Source organism: Homarus americanus, unplaced genomic scaffold (assembly GCF_018991925.1).
Source record: "Homarus americanus isolate GMGI-L3 unplaced genomic scaffold, GMGI_Hamer_2.0 scaffold52806, whole genome shotgun sequence".
Lineage (NCBI taxonomy): Eukaryota > Metazoa > Arthropoda > Malacostraca > Decapoda > Nephropidae > Homarus > Homarus americanus.
In genome coordinates, this window is record NW_024720773.1 from 2,494,447 (window position 1) to 2,511,438 (window position 16,992).

Below are 16,992 nucleotides of genomic sequence, written 5' to 3' on the forward strand. Positions count from 1 at the left end.
AGTTTCAACATACACTTTATAATCGTTATTTACTGTACGAAAAGACAGAAAGTATTAAACAAATCCAAAAACTATAGTATTGTATAGGCCTAGCATAGGTAGCAAATAGCATCATGCCAAGATCAGATGATGATCAACTTATCAAGGTGTACACTGTACACAATTTCACAAATAATTAATTTGCATTCTCATACAACCTATTGGCCTTCTTCATTATTCATGTAAATATGCAATACCAACCACATACACATTATACCAGTGCATTTTTATATAACTTATTGTTGGTCTTAGTCATGTAAATAAACAGAAAACTCTAAACTTAAATGAAAAGTAAGTTTTTATAAAATTTTGTTTGGCACACACCTTGGATGACATCCTGGTTATGAACTTATGCAGTACTTAGCATAACCAAATATATTGACGCAAAAAAATCCTAATTAAATTAACAAATAAATGAGAAATGAAATTATACATTAGTTTACAATTACATTCTATGATTCTTTCAACATACACTGACAGTCTTTATTTACTGTAAAAAAAAGTATTAAACTTTAATGATCGAAAAATTCCATTCGCGCAGCTGCTGCAGCGAGGCGTCGACAAATCATGTCTTGTCACGTTTTCACGTAAACACGCAGTCAGCCAAGCGTGCCTGACTGGCTGTTGGAGACTTGCGTCGCGGCGTCACACGCTCACAACAGACAGAAACAAACATGTATAAATTTTGTTAGCGGACTTAAAGTTAGCAGAACTAAATTTAGCGGAAGCTAATTGGTCCGCCAATGGTTTCCAAAGTTAGCAAAAATGCTAATCTGCTAACGAGAAAGTTTGCTTCGCTAATTAGCGGTGAGCGGAACCATGCCCACCACTGATTATTTTGAAGAAAATTCCAGACAGAACAAACATTACCTAAAAGTGAGCCAGGTTTCAAGGCTGTATTGTAGGGTACTGTATAGCTGTACAGGCATCCCCCGCGTTATGGAAGGGTTCCGTTCCCGGAAAATTGACCGTATCGCGAAATTCCGTAACGCGAAACCTATTTTCCCGTTGACTTCCATTATAAAACTGGAGATGCGTTCCTAAGGAATTTTTTCGGCCCCAAAAAAGTAATTCAAGCACTTTTATTAATGAAAATAAACATTTATAAACACATACAATACAGAACATTAAATAATTTATGATATACCTTCTAAAAACACCAATTTAGGGGTTAATATTGCATAATATTGCATTATACAGCTATGTGTATGTTTATTTGAGTGCCCCGTCATAGGAGTCCGTTTTCTCTCACTTCAGGACGCCTGAGTCGTCCGTTTTCTCTTAATCTTAGAGTGCACCAGAGACTGTTATATCTTAGTAGTGACACAGAATTTGATATTGCAACTGAGGTTGCAATTGTTGAGGCAACTTAGGTATGTCTGATTACAGTTGGAATATTCAAGATCCATTGTGAGTGATGTTTAAAGCTTCAACTGTCTTTATGGTTGGTAAAACTTGTCAAGTCTGTCAGTCTGAATGGCATGTGTGAGGCCTTGTGTTTGTACAACCGCTAATTATATAAATATATAATGTTATGGTAATTATCAGAAACACACATAGGCATGACAAGGTTTATTACAAAGTGATGAAAAGGATACTGTACAGTGGGTATTCCACAAAACATGTAGCCATGTCTCTTTATTTGAGTGCCCCGTCATAGGAGTCCGTTTTCTCTCACTTCAGGACGCCTGAGTTGTCCGTTTTCTCTTAATCTTAAGAGTGCACCAGAGACTATTATTTTTTAGTAGTGATACAGAATTTGATATTGCAACTGGGGTTGCAATTGCTGAGGCAACTTAGGTATGTCTGATTACAGTTGGAATATTCATGATCCATTGTGAGTGATGTTTAAAGCTTCAACTGTCTTTATGGTTGGTAAAACTTGTCAAGTCTGTCAGTCTGAATGGCATGTGTGAGGCCTTGTGTTTGTTAAAATTTACCCCAATTTCCGTAAGGGCGGATTTACGGGCCGTAACGCGAAATTATTGGTCATAATTTACAAATTCCGTAAGAGCGAAATTCCATAACCCGGGCTTCCGTAAAGCGGGGGATGCCTGTACTAAACACACATTATCTTTTATTTTTTGCAATATGTTTGGTGTCTACAGGAGTAAAGTTGGACTTACAAAAACAATTGTACTTTAGAACAAGCCTCAGGACATAACTCGTTTGTAAGTAAAGGAGCACCTGTATATATTATTATGTACAAAGAATAGCTTCTTCCACACACAAGCCATCCTCTGGGCTATGTGACACGTTCAACTGTTTAGCCTGGCAGAACCTCCCACGTGGGCTGCATGTGTTACACCATTCTGATATAGTGTCATGATATCTCAGAATATTGTGAGTCATTGCTCATCACTTTTTCATAGCAGTGACAGTGTAGGAAAAGCATCAGGGTAGTGAACATCATAAAACTGATCTTTAACCATCACATAGTGGTAAATGGTGGTAATATTTTACATCATAAAACTGACTGAGCACATATTGATCCATTGTAAAACGGTCATTGCCTGTACACACTTTTAAAAAATTTGCTTGGTTAGGATATTATTTCAGTATAAAATGAAAATTAATTAACCTAAAACAATGAAAATCATCATTTAGGAAACTTATACAGGGTGTCCCATAAGTTTCCATACAACGTATCACCAACGCCATTACAAGCATAACTCCAGCTGTGCTTGAATGTGTTCTTCAGCAGTGGAGGACACGCATTGAAGAGTGTTTTCAACAGAATGGTAGTCACGTAGAGCATATTATATAAATAAAAATGGATTTTCATATAAAATTTATTTTTCCTATGTATGGAAATTTATGGGACACCCTTTATAATGACACCTCCATTAATGCACTCTCCTCCACATATACAGTTGTCCAAGAGATGAGGGTTTAACATCTAACAGACTTAGATATAACAGACTTTCATCTCTATACAGTAGTATGTTAGATGGGGGTTTCACTGTAAATGTATTTGACTGAAGAATATTTCTACATCTATGGACTCTGGTCGTCCATCACCATGTCCTCGATGATGAGAGCTGATGACTGGCTCTCAGTGTGGCTTAGAGAGTCTCCCCCAATGTCTGACGAGTGCATCACCGGCTGACCTGCAACACACACACACACGATTATATAACTCATACCAGTGAATAATACGGCCATAACTCACACCGCATCACACCGATTTAAATAACACTTAGGTACACACACTTAAATTACCTCCAACACATTTTCAATACAAAATTAATATATATATATATATATATATATATATATATATATATATATATATATATATATATATATATATATATATATATATATATATATATATATATATATATATATATATATATTGTAGTACCCCGCTTAACGCGGTCAATAAAACCCACAGGGTACCGTGTTAAGTGAAAACTGCGCTAAGTGAACAACAGAACATATGGGATTAATTCCAATAGAAACTGGCCCGATCCCCAAACTCCACTTTTTCCTACACAATACCTATGTTCTAGTAAAAATAACATCTTAATTTTATGATGGTACATGCACACAATTAATACTTAAGAGAAATAGAGAAATACAGTCGCCAAGTTAATGTCCATTCAAATAATGGACTCAACTCCCTCCCCCTCTTCTCACACTACACTGCTGGCTCTTCCCTCTGAGAAATTTTTTGGGGAAACCACTAAATTTTAATAAATAATACCTCAAACTAAAGTTAGGATAATACAATTGACATTGCTGGATTCCTTGTAAGACCAGGAATATTTTGAATATAAATGTCATATATTTTGCACAAAAGATAACATATTTACTCAGAGTAAACATTATATCTAAAATTTGTATGTCTAATGCAAAATCTATGATGTTTATATTCAAAATAATCACCAAATTGTAAGAATTCCAGCAATATAAATTATATTCTGGCTGGGTAATTTGTATGAATTTTATGAGCTAAAACAAATATCTTCAGTTAATAAAAAAAAAAATATTCTTCACGACACTCTCTGTCAATCAAAGTACCCCACCTTGCCTCCCCCCTCTTCCAACCGGGCCAGATGGTCGGTCAGTCCCAACCCTCCCCCCCACCCCCCCTCCAATGCTCCCTTCAAGAGATGTTGGGTGAAAAAACTAAATTTTAACATTTAGTATTAAATAATACCTCAGATTAAAGTTTGGATAATATAATTGACATTGCTGGATTCCTGTAAGACCAGGAATATTTTGAATATAAATGTCATATATTTTTGCACAAAAAGATAACATATTTACTCAGAGAAAACTGTATATCTAAAATTTTTATGTCTAATGCAAAATCTATGATGTTTATATTTAAAATGATCATCAAATGTAAATTCAGCAATGTAAATTATATTCTGACTGGTAATTTGTATGAATTTTATGAGCTAAAAAAAATATCTTCAGTTAATAAAAAAAAAAATATTCTTCACAGTAACAGATGGTCGGTGGGTCCTCCCTCCCCCCACCCCCTCCAACCCTCCTACCAGATGTGTGGGAAAACCAGAATATTTACCTTTTTAGTAATAAATAATACCTCAAACTGGTTAGGATAATATAATTGACATTGCTGGATTCCTTGTAAGACTAGGGAATATTTTGAATACAAATGTCATATTTTGCAAAAAAAACATATTTACTCAGAGGAAACATTATATCTAAAATTTGTATGTCCAATGCAAAATCTATGATGTTTATATTCAAAATGATCATCATATTGTAAGAATTCCAGCAATGTAAATTATATTCTGTGGGTAATTTGTATGAATTTTATGAGCTAAAACAGGCAGGCAGGCAGGGTGGCAGGTGGGGTGAATCTAAAATAGGCGTCTGGAGCCGGACACTCTCGGCGTATCGTGGAAAAACCCGCGTTAGTGAAAGTTCGGCTTTGGCGAGGCACGGCGATCGTGAAATCGCTAAGTGAAACACCGTGTTAGCGGGTATTACTTATATATACAGTATATATATATATATTTTTTTATTTTATTTTTTAGCAGAATAGACCGCCGGGCAAGGTCATCGACCCTAGCGGAGTGGGGAGGGAAAGGGATAAGAGTAAAAATAAATTAATACTAAAAAATATAAAAGATATATTAATCTACACATAAAAGATGCTGGAAAACCAGGTTTTGAAGTGAGACAGATTGTATGAGTATGGAAACACAGAGGAAGGCAGAGCATTCCACAGTTTGGCTGTGTGAGGAAAGAAGGAGGTACTATAACGGTATTCTAGTGCGACCGACATCCACAGAGAAACAGTGGGCACCGCAGGGAAGACGAGTGTTACGAGTCCATGGCCTTGCGATTGGTACACAGGATGCCAAATCCACCAAACTTTGCCCGTTAAAGTACCTGTAAAAGAAAAAGAGTGACGCAACATTGTGGCAAAGAGAAAGGTTCCTGGGAGGGGTAACATGCAGGCGATGTCGAGCCAGGTGGACCTTGATGGGCGCCGAATCTGAGATGAAGTTCATATGACACTGACAACTCACCCAAACTTACACATACCCTGTACATACAGTAGGTGGCTTTGGCTTTGTACGTACAGATAAACTGACGCCACAAAGAGGGTGCTCCAAGACCTCCTCCAGTGAGCTACCTTGTGGTGGTCAGCCCTGAGTAGGAGGACACACACACAACAAGAGAAGCACCACCACCTACCTATACTTGAGCCTAACAGGTTGGTGTCACTCAAGGGGTCTTCAGCAGAGGCAGGGGTGATGTCGCTGGTGTTGGTGTCAGTACCCACGAGCTCTGATGGCAGGTCCAACTGTGGTACATTATCATCCCCCTGTCAACACACATACATTATCACCACCTGTCAACACATATACATTATCACCACCTGTCAACACACATACATTATCACCACCTGTCAACACACATACATTATCACCACCTGTCAACACATATACATATCACCACCTGTCAACACATATACATCATCATCCATTTATTTTATTATATCTGTTTCACATCTAATGAACCTCGATATAAGGAACTGGACTCCCCTTTAGTGCGTTATATGGAGGTGTTGCTGTAATAAAGGAAAACAGCGCCTCACCCTGAAAAGCCGGGGTCTGTGCCTGCTGCTCCATGACTGTGGTGAGGAGAGTGGTGGCGGTGGTGTCGTCCCGGTGTAGGGAGAGAGCCTTGTGAAGGGACACTACCGCCATCGTAGTCACCCAACAGGGACTGTACCAGACCCAACGCCGAGTAAGTTGACGATACACCTGGGCACAACCTCAATGCCTGAAATTATTAACATGAACTGTATCATTAATCACTAACACACACATTCTCTGCAGCTGCTGAGACACAACTGACTGCCGAGCCAGTTGTCACAGTAAGTAATGCACTACAGTTGGTGACAAGACTAAATGTAAACAAACTTTTATCAGTAGAAGCTGCCTAGGAATATGAATAACATACTAATTTTTAAGAGTTGCCCCAGTAAACTCTTCAGTGACCCACAAGTTAGCTGAAGATCACTCACTCCCTCTGAAGACCATCACTCAGAATGAGAGAACATATGCCACACAGTCCAATACAGATCACACCCCAGTAACTACATTAAGTTGGATTAGGTTAGGTTGAGTTGGGTTGGGTTGAAATGATTGGGGTTGGGTTGGATTGGGTGGCTGGAGTGATTGGGCCTGATTAGGTATACTGGCCAAATGAGGTGTGATCTGTGCAAAACAAAGAATTTTGTTGCAACAGTGATGACTCATTATACACCTCCATGTCTCAGGGCAAACTGTACAGTATTATCTCTCATTCACAGCGATGACTGACAGAGGAGAGAGAAGAACCTTTGTTTATCGCTGGTCGTATAGAGACAAGAGGTCTCCTGGTGCTATGAAATCTCATCACATACACCTTCAATCGTCAGTCCAAACCTGTAGAAAGATATAAAATTTTTCACAGACACAAGTTACACATCACAACGATAACTCTTTTACAGAACCTTAAAAAGCAAGAGTCACATACCTGTTGGTGAAAGTGTAGAGACTCTTATTACTTCTGCAGCTTCGCAGGTGTGTGAGATTATTCAAGAGGGCGGACCACTTCTCAGGCACCACTACTACACCGCTCTCCTCCACTAACACCACAGCCCGCCGTAGGTACACTTCCGGCGTATACCTGATGGACGCCAGACGTAACATAGTGGCATATTCTTCCATCTATATTTATCTTCCTCTCTACTATAAAAGGTTCACTCTTCCTTAATATGTGAAGAAGGAACTCAATCACCTCTCATAGGCATAAGACACATATATAGGGTGTGGCATAAATTGTTTACGATGATAGTTATTTACATGTCTGGCCACACAGATTTGGCAACATTGATACACTGGATATAGTGGTGAGTTGAGCAGCTTTTGTTTTACTAGAAAATCAACTCACTACGTACAGGTAAACCTTGATAAACAACGGGGTTAGGTTCCTGATAAACCCATCACTCAGTGAAGTATTGTAGATCAAGAACATTATAACATGGGGTTCAATGGGATACATTCCCAGCCAGTACCCAAACACACATGTATCACCGACCAAACAATTCCAACAATACTGTACTACTATCAGTACAACACAATTAAACAACACTCACTACATCCTGAGGAATAAGTCTGGTCATTATCACATGTCCCCTTCAAGGCTAAGAGGACTCTTGTAGGTGGAGTGGAGACGTCACACAGCCTCTGGGGAGTCTCATGCTGCTTAACAGTGTCAAGCTTCACCTCAGAGACACAGTTGTCTTGGATGCCCTGGCCTTCCCAGACATTTTCAAGGTTACACTGCTCACTTCACACTCACAAAAACAGAGCAAAGGCACTTGTCACAAAAACAGAGCAAAGGCACTTGTCACAAAAACAGAGCAAATGCACTTGTCACAAAAACAGAACAAAAGCACTTGTCACAAAAACAGTGAGCGATGATGACAAAACACCTGCTCACATGTTCAAAACAACAGAGTCGACGCACTTTACAGTCACAAAAACACAGAAAATATCACTTGATCGTCACCATAACACAGTTCAGTCTAAATATTAGTGCTGACCTCTCACTATATAAGAAAAACACCGATGATGAGTACAAAGCTGGCTGACAATAGTTAAGCCATGTGATGGTGGGTTTATGATCAACAAAGAACCAAACACACGGCTGTAGTGCCAGTTGTGTAGCGATGGAGGTAGGGCTGACAAGTGAAGGTAGAGATGCATCATGCATGGGGTCAAATATTGTTTCCTTATAAAACGTCACTGACTTGACATAGAAAAATATAATTTGCATTGCTGGAATCCTTGCAAGACAGCAGTTAACTTGAGTATAGCAAACCATAGTTTGTACTAGAGATAAAAGAAATTCAAACCAATGGATATTGATTGATATTCGATTGAGATTGTTAAAAAAATTTAATTGATCATATACAGTACTGCATAGAGAGATGATGTTAATTCATGACCATCATTAAAGCAGAACATTGCTGAATGAGACAATGTTTATCAAGGTTTACCTGTACTTCAGATCCAATGCATTAAAATCAGTGCTGCCAAATACTGTATAATCATTCTCAGTAACAAGGTGAAAACACTAAAAATGTTGACATATTTACCTTTAATACCTTAAAGATGTTAACTGTTAAATATCACTGATGTTGTTTATAAACCATCACCACAGCTACACACTGTTTATAAACCATCACCACAGCTACACACTGTTAATAAATACTCCTTAACTGGCATGGTTCAAACTATTTACATCTTAAATAAAGATTCATGAACTTCAGCTCACTTATACTCCTGATTATTGAACGCTACAACACCAAGCTCACTTATACTCCTGATTATTGAATGCTACAACACCAAGCTCACTTATACTCACTCCTGATTATTGAACGCTACAACACCAAGGTCACTTCTCTAATTATTGAACGCTACAACACCAAGCTCTTATACTCCTGATTATTGAGCGCTACAACACCAAGCTCACTTATACTCCTGATTATTGCATCTACAAGCTCACTTATACTCCTGATTATTGAGCAGCTACAACACTAAGCTAAGCTCCTTATACTCCTGATTATTGAACGCTACAACACAAGCTCTTATACCCCTGATTATTGAGCAGCTACAACACCAAACTCACTCCTGATTATTGAGCACAGCAACACCAGCTCACTTATACTCCTGATTATTGAGCGCTACAACACCAAGCTCACTTATACCCCTGATTATTGAGCGCTACAACACCAAGCTCACTTACTCACTCCTGATTACTGAGCAGCTACAACACCAACACTTATACTCTGATAATTGAGCCTCAACACACAAGCTCACTTGTACTCACTCCAGATTATTCGCCTACAACCCAAGCTCACTTAGACTTCTATTATTGAACGCTACAACACCAAGCTCACTTATACTCCTGATTATTGAACGCTACAACACCAAGCTCACTTATACTACTGATAATTGAGCAGCTACAACACTAAGCTAAGCTCCTTATACTCCCGATTATTGGCTACAAACTAAGCCCTTATACCCTGATTATTAAACACTATAACACCAAGCTCACTTATACTCCTGATTATTGAGCTACAACAAGCTTACTTATCTCCTCCTGATTTTGAGCGCTACAACACCAAGCTCATATACTCCTCATTATTGAGCAGCTACAACACCAAGCTCACTTATACTCCTCATTATTGCATGCTACAACACCAAGCTCACTTATACTCCTGATTATTGAGCGCTACAACACTAGCTAAGCTCCTTATACTCCTGATTATTAGGCAGCTACAACACCAAGCTCACTTACCCCTGATTATTGAGCGCTACAACACCAAACTCACTTATACTCCTCCTGATTATTGAGCATAACAACCAGCTCCTTATTCTCCTGATTATTGAGCAGCTACAACACCAAGCTCTTATACCCCTGATTATTGAAGCTACAACACCAAGCTCACTTATACTCACTCCTGATTATTGACGCTACAACACCAGGCTCACTTATACTCCGATAATTGAGCTACAAAACCAAGCTCACTTATACTCCTGATTATTAAACGCTACAATGCCAAGGTCACTTATACTCCTGATTATTGAACGCTACAACACCAAGCTCACTTATACGCCTGATTATTGAACGCTACAACACCAAGCTCACTGATACTCCTGATTATTGAACGCTACAACACTAAGCTAAGCTCACTTATACTCCCAATTATTGAAAGCTACAACACTTAGCCCACTTAAACTCCTGATTATTAAACGCTATAACACCAAGCTCACTTATACTCACTCCTGATTATTGAACGCTACAACACCAAGCTCACTGATACTCCAGATATTTGAACGCTACAACACCAAGCTCACTGATACTCCTGATAATTGAATGCTACAACACTAAGCTAAGCTCACTTATACTCCCGATTATTGAAAGCTACAACACTAAGCCCACTTATACTCCTGATTATTGAACGCAACTACACCAAGCTTACTTATACTCCTGATTATTGAACGCTACAACACCAAGCTCACCTATACTCACTCCTGATTATTGAACGCTATAACACCAAGCTCACTTATACTCCTGATTATTGAACGCTACAACATCAAGCTCACTTATACTCCTGATTATCGAACGCTACAACATCAAGCTCACTTATACTCACTCCTGATTATTGAACGCTACAACACTAAGCTCACATATACTCACTCCTGATTATTGAATGCTACACCAAGCTCACTTATACTCCTGATTATTGAAACTACAACACCAAGCTCACTTACTGTATATTCCTGATTATTGAACGCTACAAAACCAAGCTCACTTATACTCCTGATTATTGAACGCTACAACGCCAAGGTCACTTATACTCCTGATTATTGAACGCTACAACACCAAGCTCACTTATACTCCTGAATATTGAACGCTACAACACCAAGCTCACTTATACTACCCTGATTATTGAACGCTACAACACCACAATCACCTATAATTCTTAATTATTGAACGCTACAACACCAAGGCTTCACTTATACCCTGGATTACTGAAAGCCAAACACCAAGCCCACTTATACCCTGATTATTGAACGCTAAGCAACACCAAGCTCACTTATACTCCTGATTATTGAACGCCATAAAACCAAGCTCATTTATACCCTGATTATTAAACGCTACAACGCCTAAGGTCACTTTATAATTCTGATTATTGAACGCAAACACCAAGCCTACTTATACTTCTGATTATTGAACGCTACAACACCAAGCTCACTGATACTCCTGATTATTGAACGCCATAAAATACCAAGCCTACGAGCTCACTCCTGATTATTGAATGCTAAATAATTCAAGCTCACTTATACTCCTGATTGTTGAACGCTACAACACCAAGCTCACTTATACTCCTGATTATTGAAAGCTACAACACCAAGCTCACTTATACTCCTGATTATTGAACGCTACAACACCAAGTTCACTTATACTCACTCCTGATTATTGAACGCTACAACACCAAACTCACTGATACTCCTGATTATTGAACGCTACAACACCAAGCTCACTTATACTCCTGATTATTGAACGATACAACACCAAGCTCACTTATACTCACTCCTGATTATTGAACGCTACAACACCAAGCTTTCTGATACTCCTGATTATTGAAAGCTACAACACCAAGCTCACTTATACTCCTGGTTATTGAAGCTACAACACCAAGCTCACTTATACTCCTGATTATTGAATGCTACAACACCAAGCTCACTTATACTCCTGATTATTGAATGCTACAACACCAAGCTCACTTATACTCACTCCTGATTATTGAATGCTACAACACCAAGTTCATGTAAGACAAAGGGGTCCTCTGGTGCTATTTCTAAAGCTTCTTTGAAGAATTTTTCAGCAAATTTTGGGTTGTTGGTGAGGCCGTACTCCATGCCGATGTAGAGGAGTGGTAGATGACAGCCCTTCATGAGCTGAGCTGCCTTGAAGTACGCCGCCATGGCCTGGTCGTGTTCATTCTCCGCAGCAAATGAGTGACCGTAAGCTATCCACGCTGGGCCAAACACTCTGTCTAGTGCTGTGGCCTTGCTCAAGTACCTGCGTGCCTGCTCGTTCTTACCTACAAGTACAAGATGTAAAACTTCTGTCATTTATCAATAATTTACATAAGAAAAAATAAAATGCATATATACATTTCATAAATTTGGGAAGAATTTTATAAAGTTCAATTAAAAATGAGTTAATTACCTATAAGATAATAGTAACAGCCAACAGCGAACCAAGCGAGGGCACTCTCTGGGTACAGGTCCACTAACTTGTGAGCCAGCAGAAACAATGCTGAAACACACATTAAAACATATATATTGAGCATTACAAAACAATAACACGTGGTACTGTGTGTGTGTGTGTGTATTAGACCAGTTCAGAGTGCAACCAGGTGAACCCTGCCCAGCTGAGGGAGGGGTTCTACTTTCCTGTTAGTAAGATTTTTCACCGATTGACTGAAGAGATGTGGTGTTGTATGAACCAAGGTGGGAAGATTTGATGAACCAGATCGACCACCGACCAAAGTGCGGATGCTGGTCCCACGTAGTTAGTCATCAGGGGCACCCGTGTGTGTGTGTGTGTGTGTGTGTGTGTGTGTGTGTGTGTGTGTGTGTGTGTAATAATAATAAATAAATAATAATTAACGGTTTATTGAACCAGAAGGCTCTGTGTGTGTGTGTGTGTGTGTGTGTGTGTGTGTGTGTGTGTGTGTGTGTGTGTGTGTGTGCTTTGTGTGATGTGTGTGTGTGTGTGTGTGTGTGTGTGTGTGTGTGTGTGTGTGTGTGTGTGTGTGTGTGTGTGATGTGTGTGTGTGTGTGTGTGTGTGATGTGTGTGTGTGTGTGTGTGTGTGTGTGTGTGTGTGTGTGTGTGTGTGTGTGTGTGTGTGTGTGTGTGTGTGTGTGTGTGTGTGTGTGTGTGTGTTTGTATGTGATGTGTGTGTGTGTGTGTGTGTGTGTGTGTGTGTGTGTAATATGTATATATAATAGTGCGGTTTATTGAAAGAGCTTGGCAGCCAGGAGGCTGAAAATATACAGTTACATATTTGGGGAATGGGTTACGAATTACAAATAATATACAAGTGACATAAGTGACACAAATAAGACATATAGTAACTTAGATGGGGATCAGCTCAAACTACAGTTCATTTCAACATAGTGACAGTGTAGGGAGCAGTGTTTACTGGGAGTGAATACACTGATTTATTACATGTTATTGATAATTTTTACAATGGTTGGGACTGGGCTGTTCTTATAGCGATCAGTTAATGCGTGCGTGTGTGTGTGTGTGTGTGTGTGTGTGTGTGTGTGTGTGTGTGTGTGTGTGTGTGTGTGTGTGTGTGTGTGTGTGTGTGTGTGTGTGTGTGTGTGTGTGTGTGTGTGTGTTTGTATGTGATGTGTGTGTGTGTGTATGTGTGTGTGTGTGTGTGTGTGTATGTGATGTGTGTGTGTGTGTGTGTGTGTGTGTGTGTGTGTGTGTGTTTGTATGTGATGTATGTGTGTGTGTGTGTGTGTGTGTGTGTGTGTGTGTGTGTGTGTGTGTGTGTGTGTGTGTGTGTGTTTGTATGTGATGTGTGTGTGTGTGTGTGTGTGTGTGTTGTGTGTGTGTGTAATTGTGTGTGTGTGTGTGTGTGTTGTCACGTCACATGGGAGTGAGGCAGGTTTGTAAATGATAATACAGTGACCCCTCGTTTAACGAACACCTCGGTTAACGTAATTTCGATTAACGAACTGCATTCCATAAGGATCTTCAATTCGGTTAACGAAAAAAAATTCGCTTAACGAACTTCTTACGAACCGACCTCAACATGTTTTCGATTGCACTGACCGGGCAACCAGCTTTAGTATCAGTCCGCCAATACATTAATCGGTTCTAGGGCTTAAATTCCTTACTATTTTTGTAAATATCAAGAAGTTTATACTATTTAATAATTTTAAAAGTTTAATATTCAATTTTTTAGTCATTTTAACAATTATTGAACAAAATTGAAGGAAAAGTGACTAGTTTAATGCGCGGCATCCAGCCTCTTAACACAGCAAACAGGCGTCAGTCTCTCTCTGTTTTCAGTGGAGGTAACATCTTGCTTGAGACTCTCTTCAACTAAACGCTTTTTTTCTGTGTTTCCAAGCAAATTATTGGTCATTTTGAAATATATTTTATATATTGACAATATATAATGCAGTGCAGCGTTGATTTAAAGAAAATAATCTTGAATTAAACCAGAGCTAAAATTTTATGGGTGAAATGGCACCATGGGGTGACTTCTCTTCCACCCCAATGCCTTCTCTTCTTCCTTCTCCTCCACCCCCATTCTAAATCCCATCATCATCATCATCATCCAGGAGCCTTCTACATACACACCTCAAAGTAAGTGAACTTTTCTACCATTTTTGTTGAATTTAGGAAATTTTCGGTGAGCTGGAACCAATTACCCAAAAACCCATTGAAACAATGGTTTCGGTTAACGAACGTTTCGGTTAACGAACGTCCTTCTGGAACGGATTGAGTTCGTTAACCGAGGGGCCACTGTAATGTTAAAGTATTATTAAATGTTATGTAGGTTACTTACTGTTGGCCTGTTTGAGCTCCACCAGGCACGACACGTGGATGGGCAGACAGCCTGTGTGGTACGGATCTTTCTTTAGCACTCTGGAAGACACAAACTCCTCTTATTATCATCAACCTGGAAGAAGTGGCTGACTCGGTATGTAAGTTCACAGAAGACAGTCTTCTCGGTCCTCCGTCCCATCCGTGAACCCTGGGACTCGTGACGTATAGATTACATACCCCCTTACAAGCAGACAGAGAGAGGTTCGCCTAGTTCACAGTTTCACACAGTTCACCAGTTCACAGCCAGACACCGTACCAAAGAGACGTGTGTGAGCATAGCTCCCAAGGCTGTATCTCGTTCTAATTATATCAGCAAATTACAAGCTAATAGCTAATGCTCAGTAGTCTGTCAACAAACAATTCTGTAACTACCAGAGCATCCAATATAACTAGAAAATCACCACGTGTGTTTACATTAAACCAAGGAACCACAAATGAAGATAACAGAGCCTGTGTACACTTGGGTCTACTTACAAGCTAAGATAATTACAAGTGTAACCCAGGTTGGCTGGGACGGCTCAACGACTTAAATCTACGACTGTACCAAAGGTGACACGCCGTGAGATTACCTATTATCTCACCCAGCTTCATCAAAGGTACCAGCGACTACCCTACACTCATTCAGGCAAGTGTTAACAAGTGAGATCATTTGATATCAAACCCCGGCCCAAACAATGGTGGCAGCGGTGGGTACAGTACAGTATAGAGTACAGTACAGTATAGAGTACAGTACAGTACAGTATAGTACAGTACAGTATACAGTATAGTACAGTATACAGTGCAGTACAGTATACAGTGCAGTACAGTATACAGCATAGTACAGTATACAGTACAATACAGTGTACAGTGTACAGCATACAGTACAGTATACAGTATAGTACAGTAAACAGTACAGTACAGTATACAGTATAGACGAGTATACAGTGCAGTACATTATACAGTACAGTACATAGTTCAGTACAGCATAGTATGCAGTACTGTACAGTATACAGCATACAGAATAGTACATTATACAGTACAGTACTGTATACAGTACAGTACAGTATACAGCATAGTACACTATACAGTACAGTATACAGCATAGTACACTACAGTACAATATACAGCATAGTACACTATACAGTACAGCATAGTACACTATACAGTACAGTATATAGTATAGTACAGTATACAGTATAGTACACCAAACAGTACAGTATACAGTAGAGTACATTAAGCAGTACAGTATACAGTATAGTACACCATACAGTACAGTATACAGTAGAGTACATTAAACAGTACAGATATAGTACACTATACATTACAGTATACAGTAGAGTACACCAAACAGTACAGTATACAGCATAGTACACTATACAGTAGAGTATACAGTATAGTACACTATACAGTACTATACAGTATAGTACTATACAGTATACAGTATAGAACACTATACAGTACAGTATACAGTAGAGTACATTAAACAGTACAGTATACAGTACACTATACAGTATAGTACAGTACAGTATACAGTATAGTACACTATACAGTACAGTATACAGCATAGTACACTATATAGTACAGTATACAGTAGAGTACATTAAACAGTACAGTATACACTATACAGCATAGTACACTATACAGTATAGTACACTATACAGTACAGTATACAGTATAGTACACTATACAGTACAGTATACAGCATAGTACACTATACAGTAGAGTACACTATACAGTACAGTATACAGTATAGTACACTATACAGTATAGTACACTATACAGTACAGTATACAGTAGAGTACATTAAACAGTACAGTATACAGTAAAGTACACTATACAGTATAGTACACTATACAGTACAGTATACAGTATAGTACACTATACAGTACACTATACAGTATAGTACACTATACAGTACAGTATACAGTAGAGTACATTAAACAGTACTGTATACAGTAAAGTACACTATACAGTACAGTATACAGTATAGTACACTATACAGTACAGTATACAGCATAGTACACTATACAGTACAGTATACAGTAGAGTACATTAAACAGTACAGTATACAGTAAAGTACACTATACAGTATAGTACACTATACAGTACAGTATACAGTAGAGTACATTAAACAGTACAGTATACAGCATAGTACACTATACTGTATAGTACACTATACAGTAGAGTATACAGTATAGAACACTATACAGTACACTATACAGTATAGTACACTATACAGTACAGTATACAGTAGAGTACATTAAACAGTACAGTATACAGTA

General features: G+C 38.8%; 1 protein-coding gene across 1 annotated transcript in view; it reads right to left on the minus strand.

Annotated features, from left to right (window-relative positions):
- Window positions 1-2,049: 2,049 nt before the first annotated feature.
- Window positions 2,050-16,992, minus strand: part of LOC121860897 (cell division cycle protein 16 homolog) — a gene marked incomplete in the record, with an annotated part of 39,560 nt that continues 24,617 nt past the window's right edge. The window contains 9 exon segments of the mRNA XM_042358258.1: window positions 2,050-3,149; window positions 5,722-5,848; window positions 6,123-6,240; window positions 6,242-6,312; window positions 7,051-7,106; window positions 7,109-7,203; window positions 11,887-12,196; window positions 12,325-12,414; window positions 14,691-14,770. Coding sequence (XP_042214192.1) covers window positions 3,037-3,149; window positions 5,722-5,848; window positions 6,123-6,240; window positions 6,242-6,312; window positions 7,051-7,106; window positions 7,109-7,203; window positions 11,887-12,196; window positions 12,325-12,414; window positions 14,691-14,770 — 1,060 coding nt within the window.